Source organism: Pseudonaja textilis, chromosome 4 (assembly GCF_049901715.1).
Source record: "Pseudonaja textilis isolate UNSWEBS1 chromosome 4, rPseTex1.2, whole genome shotgun sequence".
NCBI lineage: Eukaryota > Metazoa > Chordata > Lepidosauria > Squamata > Elapidae > Pseudonaja > Pseudonaja textilis.
The window spans coordinates 3,957,046-3,979,049 of record NC_141993.1 but is presented as its reverse complement, the minus strand read 5'-3'; the positions used below and the strand labels follow the sequence as shown (position 1 = coordinate 3,979,049).

The window sequence follows — 22,004 nt, the reverse complement described above, 5'->3', positions numbered from 1 at the left end:
AAGTCAAATTGACTGCCGGAATGAAGAAGAATCAGTTTAAATCGATTTGAAATGTCCTGTAGTCCCAGAGACCTAATTAATACACTTATCAGGGATTTCTTCAGGATGTGGTCCAAAAAAATCAGGATGGTGTCCATATTGGAGCACATATGACACACATAAAACTGTTAAGTATATGTGAAAAAGTCTCTGAGATATTAGGTAGTCCAAGACACCAAAATGGAACTGTATGACTTAGGCATGGATTTAAACTTAACAGAATTAGCCATTATTAAGATGTGACTTCCAAGTATCTTAGAATGAAAAGAAAAGAGACATTTTGTACAACTACACAAATGTTCCAGATTTTGCAAGGGAGATAGGTTGACTTTTAGTTGAAGAGCATTTTTTTTCTAAGCCTGAAGGGAAGTAAAGTTGAGTACTTAAATTTTAATGAGATTCCAAATTTTCCATGCAGGACAGATTCTCAGCAGGAATGTCTACATATTTGAGAAGGTGTGCAATTATTTAACTGGGAAATTACAGAGGGAAGATTTGGAGGTTGGAGAGAATGAAAATAGAATGGTTCCCTATTTAAATTTAAATGTAGTCTATAGGTTAGTTTTCAACAAAAATAAGAGTTATACTGATAATTAAAATAGATGTATGCCGGAAGACTTTAAATATATATATATATATAATATTATATTAAATTATATTATATTATATTATATATATATAAGATATATATACACTGAAAGATTACATATGCATATCTCTTTTATTCCAATCCCATTTTAAATTGTTTTTATGGGATTTTAGTAATAAGTTGTGTTTGGAACTCTGCACTTTGATGTGGCCCATGGGCTAATCAATAAAGTAAATTAACGTACAGTATCTCACATGAAAGGAAAATGCAGCAGTTTCTAAGAAAATACCTTGTGTTTCTTATTAAGATCTCTGAGAGTTCTTGGCTTTTGATCCTCATTTGAGAAAAGTCTTCATGATTTTATTTAGAGGAGAAACAGTAGAGCTATACTTTAAATTTCTATGTAATTTTGTTCATCTGCTTGACCCTAAATGGTCTCAGCTAAATAATGCAAACATTGACTCATATGCATATTTCTGTAAATGCATATTCAGTCATGTTCTTCATAAACCATTCACCATTTTAATTTATTTTGTTCTTTATTTAATGCTTATTCTTAAGCCAAATGGTATCATGTGAAGGAGCATATTCAGTCATAGGGCATTAAAAATCCATATCTGGATTGTTACTGAAATTGTATTATATTGTATCTTAATCAACATTTGTACATTGTACTGGTATACACAGGGAGGAAGGATTCAGTACAATCTATATTTGGATTGTTATTGAGATGTGGATTATTTATTTTATTGCCTTGCACCTTATCATAATCAACGTTTGTACATTGTACTGATATACATAGGGATCAAAGAGTATAAGAAGAAGCCACATTAAAAATGAGTTACTCAATAAATAAAATATTAGAGGGGGTCATCATTGCTTAGTAAGACAGCGTAGTGGAACATCTTCCAGATTTTTATTTATTTTATTTTATTGTTGGAATCTTGAAGAACCTTGGTGCAAGAAACTGCTCTGGGTTTGGAACATTCTCAGCCTGCAAGTGCAAACATCTGTGCTTCTCAGGTGCAAAGAATCAGAACCACATATCTTACTTTAGTTAAGCTGATTTATTTTTTATACCTATAAACAAGAATCTAGTCAACTAACAAGCACTAAATTGGCGCTAAATAAGAGTCAATGGAATTCAAGAGGGATGGACTTAGATCACTTGTGATAAGGTGATGACTCCAGGCTGATTCCTCTCTTGCCTCCACGCTCAGGGTGTTCCTACTCTTCTTCTATAATACTGGCTTAAAATGTCCTGCCTCCATTGTCAGTGTTTCTGGTGTCTGTTCTCAGGCATTGCTTGCCAAAATAAAGAATAAAGTCCAATGGAGTCAATAAATCTTGAGGTTACTTAGATGCTTTAGGTAATGTCAGTGGCAGGAAGAATTCCCGAGCCCAGGAACATCTCACAATTACAACCTGAGATCCTTGAAGTCAGAGGTCTGCATACAGCTCCCCGACCCCAAGCCTTGCCAGACATTCGCAGGAATAAATAGGATAATGCAATGCATATACATTGTATGTAATGAATTACATTTAGCTTTTGTTTTGATCCTATTCATTTCTCTCTCTTGGTCCTGCTATTTCTATCCTATCCTATTCCATTCCATTCCATTCCACTCCATTCCACTCTACTCTACTCTATTTTTGGAGTACTCTAATTCACCTCTAACAAAAGTGAACCAATAGCCTACCTTAGCTTAAAGAACAGCACTACATTCATCCAAACCATCATAGATGGAGAGGGGTGTGATTTGGCAAGACCAATGTGGCTTATGTGCCATTTATTATCACTGCATTTATGGATTAGGATCCAGATTTAATGCAACCAGGATCATCTGGAGACGAACATTTTTTTTCACGGGATATATTTAATTTGAGCAAAGACACAATGGGCATCAATTGGTGGTGAACTAGATTGAAGCTGTCTGCCAGATCTCTTGTACAATGATGTCCAGTTCTGAAAGTGTTTAACATACTCCTTTGTATCCTTCCTTCCTTCCTTCCTTCCTTCCTTCCTTCCTTCCTTCCTTCCTTCCTTCCTTCCTTCCTTCCTTCCTTCCCAGTATTCAACAACAAGAAGACACCCAGAGCCAGTGATGGGGAAAATGATGGAATCTAGTTTTTCAGGCACTCAGTCCTTCCCTGAAGCTTTGTCTACAGACAGAGGAGGCCAGGCTGCAAAGCCACATAGGTAAGGACGTGGATTTTTTTTTTTTAATGGGTGTTTCTTTTATGAGACAAATGCGAGATAAATGAACATGGTCACTTAGGAAACATTTGCAGTCCGGAGATATTTAAGAGAGCCTCCATTTGTTTGTTAAGCATGGAGCATGGAGAGTCTTCTCCTATGTCAAAGCCATTATTTCAGCTGTTGGATTGCCCCCTTTCCCTTTTCTATCAAGGGCCTAGACTCAAAGGAGTGTTAAACAAGAGTCACAGGCCAGCTAGGAAGATAATTGGTTCCCAGTTACACAGAGGGCTCTTTCTGCTGCCAATCCTCTTATCAGTTCATAAGGGGCATGCATAAGTGCACCATCATGCCTACTGTCCCTGTCCTATTGTCCCCATTTATTCGTACCTATTTCCTGCATTCTTACTCATGTTTATACTTATACCCATTATATTGTAAGCGATTGACAAATCAAATAAATAAAATAATAAATAAATAAATAAAGTGAATGACCCACCCACCCAAAGGCAGGCTGCAGAACTGACTTGTGCTGGCAAATATGTTTCAGTGTAAACAAGAGAAAGGGCGGCTGGGAGTTACTCTGCATTGTGCCTGTAACCAGCAAAGGCTGGTTAAGTGTGGCCTTTCTATTTCTTTCTATTGGCTGATAGGGACTCAGAGCAAAGGAGACTGGATCATGTGAGCATATTGGTCATGATGTATCTCTATCTCTATCTTCATCTCCATCTCTATGTCTAGCTGTCATATCTCGCTCGCTCTCATCTCCCTCCTCTCCTTCTCTTTATCTCTCTATTTTTCTAACTATCTAGGCATGCTGTGGTCCATGGAATCTTGAAGAGTTGGACACAACTTAGCAGCTGAACAACATCTATCTATCTGTCTGTTTATCTATCTATCGATCCATCATCTCTCTTTCTATCTATCATCTAGTTTATATGCTACTCAACTATCAAGCAACTCTGGGCAGCTTGCAATGCCATAAATAACAGTATAAAACAATTACAAGATTAAAAACATTAAACTATTGGACACTGGAACTTAAAAAGAAACATTAAAACTGACAACAAGCCAGATACAAAGGACCTTATATTGTCAGTCTGTCTGTCTATCTCATCTATCAGAAAATGACCCTTAATTGCATGTTCTTTATGACCACAAGATTTGATTATCAATCAGACAAAGATAATTTTTTTGAGATTCACCAGAAACTCCAAAATAAGTAATGAATGAGTAACCCAGAATTTTTTTTTAAAAAGGCAGAAAGTAGGCAGAATTTGGGAAGACTTGACTGAAAATTGTATAATGTGTGGCTTACAGCATCAGCTGATCAATTGTTGGTGAAGTGTGATTCACACATTCAGAAAGTGTCGGATTGAACTGATGTAGCACTTAGATGATAGATATGCAAGAATGGGCATTTCAGTGAAAGAAGAGTATTAATTTAACCCTCATGCTATATTTACAGAGAAAATCCATAAAAAGATGTTCTGTTGTTGGCGTATTACCTTAGTCCTACCCTAGCTGTAAACGTAATAGTTCATTTTCCAAATGTTGCTGGATAAATAACATTCAGTTTGGATAATTCCCTCATATACGGTGGTGCAGAAATTGTTGAATCTTAACAGTTGAATTCCCTTCTCAATCTATGACATTTTAACTAAAATGTACAAAGCCATATATATTCTAAGGAAGTATAGTGAATTAGCTTTGAATATGCTAGCTGCTGCAATGGTATTTTATGAGAAAGTATGCTTAATTCCTTCTGTGGAAGAATGCCTATTTAAGCACATTTTGATGTATAAAATAACTCTACATCATAAAAGGAGACTTGACACAGAATTTAATTCAAACTGGGAAGCATTCTGAGTCTTCAGTGCAGTGATTCAGTGTGTGCATTTGTACCACATCCAAAATTTGACCCAAAGGTGTTTTTTCAAGAGGCAACTGGACTTTTCTTTTCCTTGGAGAAGGTTCGCTTTGCATCCAAGGAGCTTCTTCATCTCTGACTGGATGGTGGGGAATGGAAGGATTTATATTCCTTGCAGACAGCTGGTCATTTGCATCCTTTAAGAGCAAGGATGTCAAATTGATGGCCTGCAGGCCGGATGCATCATGCGCAGGCCACATCCACCCCATCTCTGCAAGTGGAAAAACAACATGGTGAAACATCATGTGATGGCAATGTGACACAACGAGTTTGACGCCCATGTTTTAGAGGGGCGTTGAGGCCACCTGGGGATTTATCTGTGTCCTCAGGGTCACCTGAGTGGTGCAAATAGCTGGGGAGTCTTCTTGGAACTGGTGGAAGGAGCTGTGTTGTAGTCTGGAGGTAGATGAGGTTGTGTCTCTTCCCTTCTGTTGAGAGAGGGCGGCTCAATTTGGACCTAGATGGCTCTATAAATCCTTCCCTTCCCCACCATCCAGTCAGAGCTGGAGAAGCTTCTTGGATGAGAAATGAAATGTCTTCAAAAGATACAAGGAAGTCCAGTTGCCTCTTGAAAAAGCACCTTTGGGACAAGCATGACCTGGATGATGGAGAATCTCCATAGACACCCCAAAATGGAGTTAGTGTCTGCATAAAGTTTATATTTTGTTTTTACAGGATTCTTAAATTAAAACAGACTTTTTATGAGTATGGACAGAATTTATTATCCTTCAGAAATTTATTTTATGAAATATACTATGTGCCGTTCGTGATTCCTGATATTTATCCATTGCTTAGGCAAATTCCAGTCTTTTAAAATGACGCAAAGTTCACAATCAGTTAATGATATTTTGAAATATTGTAGTTTCTACACGTGTAAACTCCTTGTTTACTCATTCATTTGTTTTCTACCTTTTACCCAGTCCTTTTGAGGGTAAAAATGAGAAGCTTTTTTTTAAAAAAATAGAATCATTAAATTTGAACTCTTAACAAAGTTTGGTGAAAGAAATACATTTTTAGCATTTTGATAAATCATGGGGGAAAACATATGCCTCTTAGGATCATATTCTTTACACTAGTTGGTTGAATTTCTAGCAATGGAAGCCTCTTGGAAGGACATGATGATGATATAAACCACAGGAAAGGTCTTTGTGGAAGAAGCTGCCAGGTTTGAGCTTTAACAGTTAATATTAAACACATTAAATTGTGCCTGGAGGCAATTTGGAGATAGTGCAGTCTCTTTCTTTCTTTCTTTCTTTCTTTCTTTCTTTCTTTCTTTCTTTCTTTCTTTCTTTCTTTCTTTCTTTCCTTCCTTCCTTCCTTCCTTCCTTCTTTCTTTCTTCTTTTCTTTCTTTCCTTCTTTCTTCCCTCCCTCCTTCCCTTCTTTCCTTCCATTTTTGTTCCCTTCCTCCCTCCCTCTTTCCTTCTTTCCTTCCTTCTTTCTGTCCTTCTTTTTTCTTTCTTCCTTTCTTTTCTTTTTTCTTCCCTCCCTCCCATTTGTATTCTCTTCCTCCCTTCCCTCCCTCTTTCTTTCTTTCTCTTTCTTTCTTTCATTACTTTTTCTGCCATGTTTAATTAGACATTTTTCCTTCCTTCCTTCCCTCCTTCCTTCCTTCCTTCCTTTCTTCCTTCCCTCCTTCCTTTCTTTCTTTCTTACTTTCTTCTGCCATGTTTAATCAGACCCTTTCCAAGCCCCACATGAAGCACATCATAGCCACCTGTATCAGGCTCAGGACAGAGTTCAAGATCAGTACGAGTTTATTCCATGATACCTAGACACACGAATCTGATCAAGGCCAGTTGGTGCCAGATAAGAGTCATTGGATTTTTTAGGGGGAAGAGGCTGGACATGGGTCTCTTACAGGATTGTAGGGACTACAAACTGATGAAGCATTTGAGCCTCTCCCTCAGGCTCAGCTTGGTCATCTGCTACAGCATATTCTGATCTGCTTTTCTAGCCCTTGAGTGGATTTCTGCACATGGAATGAATCCACCTGTGCTGAAGAAAGGTAGATGAGGAAGAACAAGCAGGGCTTAACGATGAGGCATAAGGCTTCCAATGCTTTTCTCTGAGCATTGCTTTAAGTTAGTTAACATTGTGGATTGCATCTAATTATTGTGGTTATTATTTTGCTTTTCTCCAAGAAAACAAAGCAACACACATTTCCCCCCCTACTTTCTTCCCATAGTAACAGCCCTCTATAATAAGTCGGATTTAGGTAGCGAATAATGGGCAGAAAGTTGAGTTCCAAAGTTGAACTGGGACTTGAAATTCAAGTCAACAGCCTATCCACTGCATGTGCTACATCATAGTCATAATGTTAGCCTTGTAATGTATAAACAGATTTGAGTTAAAGAGATTTGAGCCTGAGGTGATTTATAAGCTTGCTTTTGTACATTTTACAAATCAGATATTTAATAAATCAAAGTGGGGAGAGATGGGGAATAGGCTTCCAAATATAGTGATTAATAAACCTAAAGTTGATGTTCTTCATCATGTAGCTCCTTAAAATTACTTTACGCTATTAGATTATGAGTGTTACACATAGGTGATATATTACTCATCTGCCTGATTTCATATTTTGGTCCTGCATCATCACTGAGTGACATACAGCACTTTTGAAACACATCTTGATTTATTGCTGACTTACAGCATTTTTAAAATCTTACACAGAAACTGGAAGTGCAAACGTTAGAATTATGAGCATCCAGTGTTCCCGAAGCAGAGTTTTGAATATCTATTAAGCAAATCACTTACAGAAAGTCTGAGAAGTTTTTGAAAATTATAAGTGACCATTGATCATTGAAGGAATTACGTAAGTTTATCTGATGTTGTGAGGCTTTTAAATTTTTGATAAACATAATACAAATTAAACTAAAAGGAAAAGAAAAAAAATCCAGAAGGTTTTTTAAAAGGGGACTTCCAGAGGAAGAAATGGAGGACTGATGTACTAAAATGTGTTGCTCTCCTTGGGAGATGATTAAAATTAAAGTAAGAGCTGGTAAATCAGCCCTTCCTCCCCAGACAAAGAAAAGAGCTGAGATTGCCCACAAATGTCCCAGACAGTTGCTCCTCATGAGAAGACAACAGGATAGAGATCTATGGTGGGCTTAGAACTCTGGGAGATATTTTGCTCACCGCATGGTTAGTATCTTTGAAAGGACACTTGCTCAAGTTCACATACTTGCTGTTCTAATCACTTTTAGAAATTACAAGTTAATTGTGTTTCAGATATTAGGAATCCTTGGAATCAAAAAGTGTTATAGCACCAGGTGAATTTATTTCAAAGAAAGGAAAGTGTTCACTAAAAGTTTAAGAACTTTTTTTTTTTTAATACATTGCAAAAGCGTGCTTGAAACTTTGATTTTAGAAACTTACAAACAGACAAAGAGTCCAGATAAGTTTGAAATAAAATTTTGGAATTAATTATAAAGAATTTTTCTCATGGGAAAATGGTGTTTTTTTTAAAAGATACAATTTAAAAATCTGGACAGTAGAGGGAACTAAAGATTACAATTAAAAGGAAAAGAAGATTTCGATTTGATTTACAATTACAGGGCAAAGCAAAACATTCTGACATATTGGAGGATATTTTTGAACAATGAACTCAGCACTTAATTTTAATAGTGTCAACAGAAACATCTGCCTCGATGAATAGACTTCTAAAAGATGTGGCATGGAAACAAGTTCTGTCTGAGAACATGGGCTGGGCTGCTGCCTGGTCATTCTCCTATGCAGGGCAACCAAAGGAGACCCAGACGATCATCTGGGACTCGATGGGAGGCAGAGAAGAGATGGGGTTGGCAAGGCCAGTCAGAGGTGGGATTGGCCGATTCTCTGAATGACTCAAAAGTTCCATTACCGCTTCTCCAGAACTGGTCTGAACCAGCTGAAGACCACTTCTGTGTGAACCCTTAGTTGCGATCACTGGCTGGGCTTGCCCACCTGTCCTTGTCCTTTCCATATATAACTAATTTTATGACTCATTCCCCCCGTCCACATTGCCCAACTGAGTTTCACGCCACCCCTGAGTTTCACGCCACCAGAGCTGCCTGAGTTGATTAGCTGCATGTTTGAAACTTGATTTCTGACCCAAAGGGGTGTGTGCAAGTGAAACAAGCACATGCACACTCACACCAGAGAACTGGTTGTGCAGCCCACCTCAAGACTGAGTTGAAAGTGGGTTTATGAATGACAGGTTACAAGAAAGACATGGATAAAAAGTTACATTGGAAAGGAAGGAAGGAAGGAAGGAAGGAAGGAAGGAAGGAAAGGAAGGAAGGAAGGAAGGAAGGAAGGAAGGAAGGAAGGAAGGAAGGAAGGAAGGAAGGAAGGAAGGAAGGAAAGAAAGAAAGAAAGAAAGAAAGAAAGAAAGAAAGAAAGAAAGAAAGAAAGAAAGAAAGAAAGAAAGAAAGAAAGAAAGAAAGAAAGATTAAGACTGTTAGAAATAAAAAGAAGAAATACAAAATTGGTTTATTTGGCCAAGGTTAAAGTTGATGCATTGTTATCTCTACTCCATTAAGTAAGGGTTACTTAATGGACTTCTTGTGAAGACAAGACAAGAAGTAAAGCTTGCTAGAGAGGGATCCAATTTAGAAGTAAGGAGAAATTTCCGGATAGTGAGAATGATTAACCAGTGGAACAATTTGCCTCCAGAAGTTATCGTTACTCCCTCACTGGAGGTTTTCAAAATTAGACTGGAAAACCATTTGAACCGGATGGTATAAGAGCTCCTGCCTTGAGTGGGGAGTTGAACTAACACCTCGGAGGTACCTTCCAACCCTATTATTCTATGTTCTGTGTTACTGATGTAGTACAACTTTCCTTCCAAGAGCTGAACTCTGATGGTTTCTCCCTTTCTGTTCCTAGGAATTTTTCTTCGTGTTGCAATGCAGGTCAGCAACCTGGAATGTTGCACAGAAATGCCTTTCGAAGGACTCCTCCTTTGCCACGGGGTAGATTCAATGGCATTACAGGACCAGCATACCAACAACTAGAAGAGTCCAAGATCTCAGATCAGGATATGGGACCTTCTCAAGTGTAAGTAGGAGAAGATGAGACAAACCGGTCTACTATTGAGAATTATACTGAAGGAAGGCACGTGGAAATAAAAGAAAGAATACTTTTTAATGAAATCCTAATGTAAATTTGAACTCTCTTCAAACAGTATCCATGATGGACTCAATTCAAACTTAATTGTGTTTAGACTCAGTTTGCAAACTTTAGTGGGACTGAATCTGTGATGCTCTATTTTATTAATTTTATTTACATTTCATATTTCTGAACTGCTCACCTTACTCAGAGATTTTAGTAAAAGTTTAATCCACTAAATTAGTACTTAAAAGGTAAAGGTTCCCCTCGTACATCTGTGCCAATTGTTTCCGGCTCTAGGGGGCGCTGCTCATCTCCGTTACAAAGCCAAAGAGCCAGAGCTGTCCAAAGACGTCTCCGTGGTCATGCAGCCAGCATGACTAAACACCTTTGAAGGTGCATGGAACACTGTTCCCTTCCCACCAAAGATGGTCCCCATTTTTCTACTTGCATTTTTTTTCATGTTTTTGAACTGCCAGGTTGGCAGAAGCTGGGACAAGGAACGGGAGCTCACTCCATTACGCAGTGCTAGGGATTCGAACTGCTGACCTTTCTGATTGACAAGCTCAGCGACTTAGCCATTGAGCTACTGCATCCCTTATAAAATTATAAGTTAAAATTAGTATTTGCACACTAAAAAATATGGTTAGGCAATTTCATTATCAGGATCAAGAAAGGGCCACAAAGCTTTTTACCAGGCAAGATGTTATGCAGAAAAACAAAACAAAAATTAAAAAAACTAAGAACAAAGTCCCAAAATTAGATACTCCCATTAAGAAATCTGCAGTTCAAAGTGTGGTTCAGAATAGAGCATGTGAGTATATGAGTAGAATTAATCACACTCATTAGGATCTTGGAATTCATTTGCTCTAATTTATGTAGAAGTTTAAAAACATGACTCTAGATAGAAAATGTTCTGGAAAGTAGATCAATAGACAATCACTGATTAATATTAATCTCCAGGTTGTTGATTTTGGTGAGGCACTGAGGTTTCTCTTTGATCTTTTGTTGTTGTTAGTCATAGTAATTGGAACCACTTATCTCAAAAATTGACTGCGGTTGTCCAGATAAATCTATTTTCAATTAGGAAATCTCAGCATAATGCAAGTATTCAAGTTTCAGTGGCCTCTACCTGAAGAACAAAGCAAGCAGTTGTCCCAAAATTTAACCTAAATCCTCTGTCTCTTTTCCACAGACCTTCCTCAATCTCTGTAGTAACTCTATAGTTCTTTGTAAGAGCTGCTTGGGAGATGCCCAACATGGCTATGGTCCCTTGGCCTGCAGTTCAGACTTTTCCCTTTTCAAAGAACAATGTTTTTTTCTCTACCTTTCAAGCAGACCTGCTGATGTGCATGGCAGAGAGAAGGTATGAGTTCAAATTCAGACCCTGGCTGGCATTTAGATTGGTAGTGGCTGCAGTGTTACACATGAAAACTGACAACACCGAATGAAGAAACTTACTGGAATTGTACTCCTAACAGCAAACATTTCTCCTTGCAGGAGGTCAACTAGGTTTGGAAGGACCAAGGTTTTCCATGGCCTGCCCATGATAGAGAAAGACAAGAAATGAGGCAGATTGGAAAGTCTATGGTTCCATTTAGAATTGTGCCTTGGAATCTGGATGGAAGAATTAAATTTGAGCCACTCCACTTTGGAAAAAAAAAAAACTTCAACTCTAGGATAAATGAATGGAAGAATAAAAAACCCTACAACTTCTTTGTTTGTAGGGGAATAGGGCACAATAGCAGCTAGAGTGGCCTACATGACAGGGGACCTCACACTGAAAACACCAGCAGGATGAGTGAAGGACTCTCTGGTTTCCCAAAGCCTAGAGAGGCACATTGAGGTTCTTCTGAGGCAGGGATATCAAACTCAATTTCATTGAGGGCTGCACCAGAGTTGTGTTTGACCTCAGGGGGCCAGGGTGGGCATGACCAGCTCAACATCACTTGTGTGGGGGGGTGCCTGTGGTGGCCCAAGTGCTCTGCTAGCAAAAATGGGCTCCCAAGCTCTGTTTTCAGCTGTGATGGCCTCCTGCAACCCTCTGCCAATGAAAACGGAGCTCAGGGTGGCCCTCCCGAGTTCTGATTTTTGCTGGCAGAGGCACCATGGGCCGGTCCTTCACTTTTTCCAAGGCAGCCCCACGGGCCAGATCTAAGCACCCTGTGGGCCAAATCTGGCCCCTGGGCCTGGAGTTTGACACCACTGTTTCTGAGGGGTTTCCTTTATTGTTCCTCACCTCTAGAGAGATATCTTGAAAAACTAAACCCAACTACTTGCACCATGAAATGCACACTTTGGGAATGATTAGGGAGGAACTGTCTTCTCCCTCTTCCTCCCACCCAAACTATCCAAACTCTGCTGCCTTTTGCTCAGGGGTGGGATTCTACCAGTTCGCACCTATTCCCTAGGACCAGTTGCTAACATTCTAAGCAGTTCAGAGAACCAGTGGTTAGAAGAAATTACTGCCCTAATCCTGTAAGGAAGGCAGGAAGGAAACATTCTGGTGTTGCTTACAGAAACTGCCTCTCCATTAACTCTCATTACATTCTTGGCAGGACTAGACTTCCTGTCTCAGGAACTTCTCTGGAGTTTTTTTCACCTCCTTTGCTGGTACTTTGTGTGGAGTGACCATTTAAAGTTACAATGGCACTGAAAAAAATGACTAATGACCATTTTTCACACTTACGACTGTTGGAGCATCCCCACAGTCATGAGAGGCCAGGCGGGGAGATGTGTGCCTCGATGTGAGTGATATAGAGTTGACCACACCCAGCCAATAACATGACCACCAAGACATGTCCACCCAGTCACATGACCACCAAGCCACACCCACCACCTAAGCCATGGCCACAGAACCGGTGGTTAAAAATTTTGAGTCCCACTCCTGCTTTTGCTACTACAAAATGCATTCTTTCTCTCCTGGGAAAATCCAGTTAGCATTCGACCACAACAACCTCCTAACCATCGAAGAAAGATTCTGTAAATTTGACATACTGAACCAATGCAGAAAATATCATCCCTGTGTTCCAACTTTAAAAACAAAAATGATAACAACCGATTCAAAGTAAAACCTTAGTTTTACATATTCTGAAGACACAGTGGCTTAAAAAGACCTACAGTAGAAAATTGTTAATCAACCTGCCCAAGGTTTCCAAAATCATAATGTCCCATGTCTTCTGCTCTCTAAGGCAGGAGCCTCCAACCTCGGCAACTTTAAGAGCTGTGGATTTCAACTCCCAGAATTCTCCAGCCAGCATGACTGGCTGGGGAACTCTGGAAGTTGAAGTCTACAACTTAGAGTTGCCAAGGTTGGAGGCTCCTGCTCTAAGGGATGGCTTTCTAAACTGCCAACGTTGGCATGGCTTCTTTAAACATCACCTCTCGTTGCAATCATGCAGATGAGGCCAATCCTTGGTGGAACATAAAGCCATGAGGTTGTGCACTGATGACATTGTTCTGTGTAAGAGAGAAATAAGATCTCCTTGCAAAAGGAATTTGTTTCCTCAGAAATAATTTAAGGCAGATCAATACCAGACATGTAGGCATGTTGACTGGCATGGTTCCGTGTCTTCCAAAGTTTCCCCGAAATGGTTCTTGAGAAGACAAGTGTAAGCAGGCAAGATAGGAACCCCAGAAAGAAACCTAGGTTGGTGCAGGCTACTTGGCACAGAAAAAGTTTCTGAAATGAGTGAAGCTGCCAAGTGGAGAAAGCTTGGCAAATAGGAACAGAGCTGCTCCAGAGTCTGGCATTTGTGAAAGAACCATTCAGAGTTGAGTAACTATGCCAGATGGGGCAGGTGTGCAGCCTGGAAGCTACAAAAGGAGTAAGATGAGACATTCATAGCCATTCATTGGGCCATTTTGGTCAAAACCAGCTGGATTGTCATCACATGGCAGGCAGAAAGGCCTACAGGCTGCCTCCAGCAAAGAGGCAAGTGTGAGGATACAAGCCAGCAGAGACTTGGCAGCACATGGGCAAGAAATGATGTATGCATCTATTTAGCACATTCCTTAGATCAAACACGCAGGTGGCATGATGGCGCCCACGGAGTAAGGACACATGACATGCAGCTGAAAAGTGGGTGGCCTTGGAAAGTCAGCATCACGCAATATTTTTGAGGCCTGGTTAAAAATACAGGAGAATCCTTGAACCTACAAGTATTCCTTTAGCCTGAATGAATATTTGAAAACTGCCCACAACTCTCTATGCCCTGAACAATCAGAGCTACAAGTCTGGAGGATTGTAGGGAAATAACATTTACAACAGCCTTACAACAGCTGGTCAGCTATTAAATCTTCATTACCTTAACAAATGTCCTCCAGTAATGCAGCCTAAACCAAACCATCACAGGAGATATTTCACAAGAAAAATGTATCTGGCACTAATCACTAATTCACTCACTAATGACTGAGCTTGGTGGCCTCCAGAATAGGTCCAACATAATGTTGGTTATACTACATTGGCTTGTTCAATGTTTTCTTGGCATCTCTCTGCTCAACCAGACTGCTTGAGATGCTGCTGGATGGATGAGCATCAGCTACACTCCACGGCATCAAAGTCCAGAGCTATCTGCTTCTCCTACAAGATTGTGGATATCCTGGGATATGTACTATTTTCCCTGTAAAAGGACGCCTCTAGTAGGTCCTCTATCTGGATCTACCAGATAAAAATCATGGCGCTCACTAGTTAAAAGCCAAGATAGATAACATCCTAATGTCTTGTGGTCCTCTAATGGTTGTACAGATTTTTACAGCCCAGAACTGATGGATTTAATAATCTATACAATAGTTAAGTCTACCTAATTAAAAACAGTCTTTTTTAAATAATCTTGAATGAAAAAGCACAAAACCTTAACAGCAAAGATGGCATGCTTATTGGGCAATCCTTTGACTTCTGACGGTAATGAAACCCAGACTTTCTGTCATAAGTCTTGACTGTCATAAGTTGAGGCACCCATGTGACCGGCCCTGATGTTGTGAGGTTTTGGTGTGGATTTGTGTGTGTGTGTGTGTGTGTGTGTGTGTGGCAGTTGATATGTGGAGATTGTAATTGTTAAATGAATGAATGTATTATCATGAGTGTTTTTTGCCAGAAGCCAGCTGAAATGGCCAGAAACTGGCAAAAACATCCTACATCATAGTCATGTGACCACCTCACACTGCAACCAGCCACACAGGTGATCCAGGTGATCACTAGGGTGGTGTGCAGTCATTGGATCTCTGGAACTGGGTCATTAACCTTTGGAGAGGTTATTGTAACTTTGAACAGTTGCTGAGCAACCAGTCATTAAGTGAGGACTACCTGTATAGACTAGACATATTTCTCTCATCCAGTTGTTTAAAATAGTAATATATACCTAGTATCTATGTACCCTACTTGATATAAGGAGATACTCCTTAAGGAATCCTGTTTGCAAGCCATTTTGGTTGTCCTAGAATTAATTTTTAATTTCTTTGCTTAGATGTTAAATGCGTAATAAAAAGAAAGAAGAAGAATCATGTACGCACTGAAGCTCAGTTTCTCTTAGATCAAATACCCTAGAGTCTTTCCACCAGAGAAAAACAATCCTCTTAGCTGAGGCTCACAGACAATGCATTTACAATTCTTCATGCCTTAATAGATTCCAAATTTCTGGAATATAATTTAACATCACATTCACATCTTTGACCCTTATTTCTTTTCCCAATGCACTATTTACAACCTTATGAATATTAAATCAAAAGGTGTCAACATAGAACAGGCCCTAAACATATTTTTTCAATTACACCATCAGGCTTATATTTTGACCTTTATTGCTTCCTGGAACTCAAGCAATTTATTTCAAAAACCATTATGGACTCCCCTGGAAAGTTATTATCTTTTCCCTTTAATAGTTTAGCAGGGCCTTGGTTCTTATTTTACTCATAACTCAGTTGCTTTACCCATATCAAAAGCTTTAAAACATATTTTGGAATCTGTTGAGAAGGTGCGTCGGATCTGATCGCAGGAAAACTTGACATCATAAGATAATCCGACCCTGAAGATTGCTGACAAACCATTCTTCTGGAATTAATGGAGAAAATAGACATTAACATTTTGGTCCAGCTCATTGCTAATTAAAACTTTTAAATGTTTCACAACAATAACTTGGATAATGTAAGATTGCTGAGTGACAACATGTACCATTAAAACCCCTTGTTGCTGAATCTAGATTTATTTTCTGAATCTAGAGAAATTTTCACTTTCAGTATGTTAAGAGACATGGTTAATTCACAATTTGGAATATGGAATTGGACTGTCCTATTTCAAAATATCAATGGGCTATGGTAATTAAAGGACATTTGGAAATGAGAACAGCCAAGAAATTTTCCAGTAAGCATAGAAAGGCTGCTGAAGTCAAAGTGATAGAATGACATGAAGGTATAGGATAGGTGGTACCTGGCTCAACAGTTAGAGGGATCTAGATGTCCTAGTGGACAATCACTTAAGTATTAGCCAGTAGTATGCCCCAAAAAGCCAACACAATCCTGAGCTACAACAACAGATGGATAACAGCAAGACCACAAGAAGTGACAGTACCCCTCCAGACTGCTCCAGTGATGCCACATACAGAATATTGTGTCCAGTTTTGGTCATCCTGTTATAAAAAAAAAGATGCTAAGATTCTAGAAAGAGTACAGAGAAGAGGAACCAAGATAAGGAAGGGTCTGGAGGCTAAATCATACAGTGAACAGATGAGGGAATGAAGTATGTTTAGTCTAATGAAAAGGAGGTTTAGGAATGACACGATAGCAGTCTTCAGTACTTGAGGGGCAGTCACAGACAAGAGAAGATTGTCTTATTCCCCAAAGAATGAGGACAAGACAAGAAACAACAGATGGAAGTGCCTCAGAGGGAAATTCAATTGGTAGTGAGAACAATTAATCAATGGAACAGCTTGCTTCCAGGAGTTGTGGGTGCTCCATTGCTGGAGGTTTTCAAGAAGAAATTGAACAGCCATTTTTCAGGGATGCTGTAAGGACTCCTCTCCAGAAGGCTTCCAAGGTCTCTTTCCTCCTATGATTGCATGATGTTCTAACAGCAAAGCACCTGATGTGTTGACTTCTTGTCTCTTATAAATGAATGATTCTCATGTATTTTCCTCCTTAGGTTATCTCCTGGTTCAAAAACACCACAGAACGCTTCAATAAATATGCAATTGCCTTCAAGAGAAACAAGCTCTTATTTCAAGAGTGCGGCTCCAAGAAACATGGGGGGCTACTCATCACCAAGAGCCAATTCTGTTCCCATCATCCCTTCGGTGGGCTTAGATGAAGCCTGCAGGCAGACTCAAAACATTTCGGACATCACAGGCATCAAGTGGTGCAAGAACTCTTATTCCACCGAAATGGTCAACTTGAGTGCCCGAGCCAGCAGCTGTCTTATTGCAGAACAACAAGAAGTGAAACTATTGTTAGAAACTGTCCAGGAACAGATCCGAATTCTGACCGATGCAAGGAGGTCAGACAATTTTGACCCTTCCAAGGTCAAGGCAGAGAACAGTAGGAGTGGAAACACGGTTTTTCTCCCCATGAGCCCAGTGGCAAAATCAGAGCGAGAGGAGGCACATTTTGTCTTAAAAAGTGAATCAAAAAGAGACTTGGCATCGATCAAGTGACTTTGACCCTGGGGGGGATGGGTGGGAGGGTAAGATGGGGGGAGGGGGCTGTATGGTTCTGTGCATTTGAAGCTTTGCTAAACAGGAGAGAGAGGAAATTACAAATTATTTATATGCATTAATTTAAGAACATCTACTTAGAAGAAACCAAATAGTCTATCGCCCTCATCTCAGTGTTTTTTAACAAAATATTTTTTTAACAGAAAGAGTTACCCTGTTGTATGACCCTTAACTAGAAGTTCTGTTTTATTATTATTATTATTATTATTATTATTATTATTATTATTATTATTATTATTATTATTATTATTATTATTATTCTGGTTGGTTTTCTTTCTGCCCTTTGTCCCGTTCTTTCACTTCTGCCCATCTCTCTTCTTCAGTTGTTCTTTCCAAGCCCATATATTCTCCACGACTTTATTGACTGAACTGTTAGTGGCATGTTTTCACCTAAATGAAACCATACTACAGTGCACTAAATCTCACTAAATCCCCACTAAAATGGTTTTGGAGCATTTTATCTAAAAGGTTTTCTGAGAAGGAATTAATGACTTGTAATCCAAATCTTCAAAGTTCCCCAGGTATAATTTCACTCCTTCATTCTCCAGATCTACAGCAAACTGGGTTGCTTAACCCTAAGTCTTAGGCCACAAATTTGTAATATGAAAAGAAATACAAGTGATAAAATCAGTGACATACAACTCCGTGTTGTTTTGTCCAAACTTCCCCAGATTCTATGATTGATACCTCTCCCCGCACCCCTAGCTAGCCATGTTATCTGGGAGATGATGATCAAGCCAACCATTATATCTGAAGGAGAACATCAGAACATTGGCTTAAGTGAAAAAACTAAACATCGTAAGAGGAACATTTTTGCAAGTAATAAACTATTTGCCTGGGTTAATTAAATTTATTATGAGGGGGAGGGTGAAGGGAATTTGGAAAGGGTTTTCATTTTGTCTTTTGCGAGGGACTTTTTTCTTAAAATTTTAAGAAAATCCCAAAGTGCTTTTACATAAGGCTAGCAACATTCCTCCAGAGAAGGTTCCTTCCCTTTCATTAATGCAAATAGACTTTTCTCCTGTATGACTTTCACTGTTTATTGCCATGTCAAGATTCACATTCTAATACTCTAGCAAATATAAATATTTTACAACTCCCTTTTCTAACCAGATCACTTGTGTTTGCAATTCCCCAAACTAAACCAGTACAATGAAAGTTTTTTTTTCTTTTTTTTGAATTTGTGAGTCGATGGCAGACTGAGTAAGACTGTCTTACAATAGATTTTTCTTTTCTTTGGTCGTCTTTCACCTTGTCCGGAAAGCTTAATTCAAAAGAAGTCTATTTAAGTTGCAAAAGTATTTTATCTTACCTACTTCTTGGGAATATTATTCTGAGATTGTTTATTTCACTCTTTAAATTTAAAATCTATATCCTTTGGAAGGAAGGTAAAACATGGCAAATATGTAGGTTATATTTATTATGACTTTTTTAAAAAATTAAGAATGTCCCTTAAACTACATTATTTTCCAGGAAAGGTATGCTATTATTACCATGTTGTTCCTGAACGTGACCTGTGAACTCCAAGGAAATTGTTCAAATATATGCATTATCTGTTTTTTAGTTCTTACCTGAGAACTAAAGGATCCAATTGGTTTCTCTATTAAACATATATTTACAACTGTCAGTTCCATTTCCAATATTCCTGTTAGTGCCAACTTCGGACATAATCCAAAGCTTCTTTGGACATGTCAAAAAGTAAGGCTTAATTTTCCCACATTATTCCTGATTGCCCTCATGAGGAATTTCATGGGATCCAAGAAAATGGATTAACTTCTGTGGACTTTTCCGCAAACTTCACAGCCTCTTGTATACGTTTGAAGTTTTCAGGCATTAATATGTGGTGGAAATATATGGTTTTGGGGGCATAACTTAGAGATGTCAAAAACTTGATGTCAAAAACAAGAAATACACTTCCTATTTTCTTTTCTCCTTTGCCAAGTCCTTAGAAGAATTGACACATTTCCCCATAGAGGCCTCACACTAATTTAACTTCTGAGATTATGAAAGCACAGGAGGGTTATGTACTCTCTGCAAATTGTAAAGTCCAGATCCATCATTCTGATTTGCCCTTAAAGACTTAAAAAGTGGACATTAGTGGTACCCCCACACCTTAATGGGCCCATTAGCATCAATCTATAGTTGGGTGCTAATTATACACATTGTGCATTTTGCTGAGCCAAAGTGGTTTTAGAGAAAAGTGTTCATTGGTTTGAGGGGATTTCTGGGTGAGCACAGGATCAAGTCCTTATTTTATTTTTTAAAAGATAATTTGGGGTTTTCTTAAGCACTTGAAATTTATTTTGTATTGTTTTTATTTAACCAGAAACCACACTACGGCATCAGAATAAAGAAGTTGTGTTCAGTAACAGCCTATGTATTAGTACTTTTTTAATTTTGTTTTTAAAGAAACAGCTTGTCCAACGGTTATCGATCTATCTATCATCTGTCTATCTATCTATCTATCTATCTATCTATCTATCTATCTATCTATCTATCATCTATCTGCTCTCTTTAATGCAGAATCATATATTTTAAAATACATGCCCAACGTAAATAAAATCCATTAAACATTTCAAAGCCAGAGCATTGGTGGGGGGGAATAAATTGTGTTAGCATTATTCCATGTTTTCTCTATAAGTGGAGTCTCCTAATACCACCGTTCCGTTTCCAACCTGAATCCGAAGATAGCAACATTTGCACTCTTCTGAAATTAACTGGATATAAAGATGTTGAAAAGTATGCTTTATTTTTTCTCCCAGTTCCACAGCCCTTTCCTACAAGACTATATATTTTTTTAAAAAAACAGAGGAGTGCACAAACCACTTGTTTTCTCCCTTTCCAATGTTGACAGAAGTATCTTGTTTACACAACTTTCTAAAGCTGAAATCTTAAACATGTGTTTTCAATAAAGCCACATTGGAGGGCAAATTTGTACCAGACCTGATATTCCCACAAAACAAGAAGAATGATCTTTCTAATATTCTGCATCTAAAAGCAGGGGTCCTCTTCAGGCTGGGTAATTCTTAAGGTTTCTCTTGACAACAAATATTGAATTGGCTGGGATGCCTAAGAATGGACACATAAAACATTTTTTGCATCCCAGCTATATATAAAAAAATATTTTGGAAACACATTGAAGGATTTCTGTTGGAGAAGGGATTCTCTGTTGTAGGCTAAGCCTGTCTTAAAATGTAACACCATTTTACTTTTCTTGAATGCAGCAAATTTAGACCAGCAATGTATTAATGGTCCAATTATTGGTTTTTTTTCCCCTTTTGGTTTAATTTTGGCTTTTGTTTTGAACTGACCTGAGAGTTGAAGACCTAAAAAGGTGGGAAATCTTCCATTTGTGTTAGCAATGCTCTCTGTATCCAACTAAGGATGTGTGACTGTTATATGTTATCTGTTCTATTCTGTTTTTAGCATGTTTGAATAGAGAGACGTTAATATTAACCACATGAAGACTAATGTAGTTATTTGCTAAGAATGTAACTTCATCTTCTCAATTCAATTAAGGCGAAATCTGAAAGATGTTCAGATCTAGGACATCTTTAATCTGGACTACATTTCTGTTCTCTGATGTATTTTCCCGCTTAGACTCTGAATAATTTTTCTACTCTGGTTTGACATTTTAATTACGGAGATAGTGCATTTTATTATATACATCTGCTGCACACAAAATCCAGAGGAATTATGCTGTGCCTTATCCACCCTATGAAAGGGTTGAGAGAATACACAAAGGGTCCCATAGTGAGATCAAAACTACCTGATAAATGATAAAAGCAGAAGAAGAGAGGTCCACCCCTTTTGGCCATGCACAACACTAGCAGGGACTATAAAATATCTCCCGTTTCCTATAGTTTATATTGTTGAGCCATCATTTGGGATTTTATGGATATATTTGCAGAAATTGCAGTTGTGATGATGCTGGCAGCTGTTGCAACAATTGAATGTGGAGTACAGAGTCCTGAGATAGATGGATAAAAATTCATTTAGAGGCATTGCAACTCATTTGCCTGAGCATGTGGTTCTTTTAATAAAGCAACTGCATTCTCTCACAAAGACAACCCCACCCAGAAAGATGTCTATCTATTATCACCAGGTGAGATAGGCAGCATAGAAATTGAATGTTGGGATGAATGAATGAATTGCTCTTTTGGCAACTGATAAAATAAATAAAGAGAGTTTAAGTTAGAGTAAGGATAATTAATTTGCAAATTCTATCAATTTATGTTGGTGCAGGATTCTGTAGCCCTATTCTACTCTTTCTAACAGATTTTAATTTTTGTTTTCAAGGCCTTGGCAGTATTCAAGATAAACCAAAGGATCATAGAATAGATCAGATGAAGGCTGAGGAAAGGATAATCTGGCGGAGGGAACTCCCATATGGATTTCTCTCTTCTGGCTTCTGGAGAAAAGCTCAGTTCTTCTCTAAATGATGGAGTTCTGAAATTAGA

At 38.5% G+C, this 22,004-nt stretch overlaps 1 protein-coding gene across 2 annotated transcripts in view; it reads left to right on the top strand.

Annotated features, from left to right (window-relative positions):
• Window positions 1–20,339, top strand: part of NRG3 (neuregulin 3) — a 408,983-nt gene extending 388,644 nt beyond the window's left edge. The window contains exons 7-9 of one of the 2 annotated variants that reach the window (XM_087932150.1): window positions 2,701–2,828; window positions 9,623–9,793; window positions 16,977–20,339. In XM_087932150.1, coding sequence (XP_087788276.1) covers window positions 2,701–2,828; window positions 9,623–9,793; window positions 16,977–17,484 — 807 coding nt within the window. In that variant the 3' untranslated portion in view covers window positions 17,485–20,339. The remainder of the gene's footprint in view (window positions 1–2,700; window positions 2,829–9,622; window positions 9,794–16,976) is intronic. The other variant, XM_087932151.1, reaches the window with a different exon arrangement.
• Window positions 20,340–22,004: the final 1,665 nt, after the last annotated feature.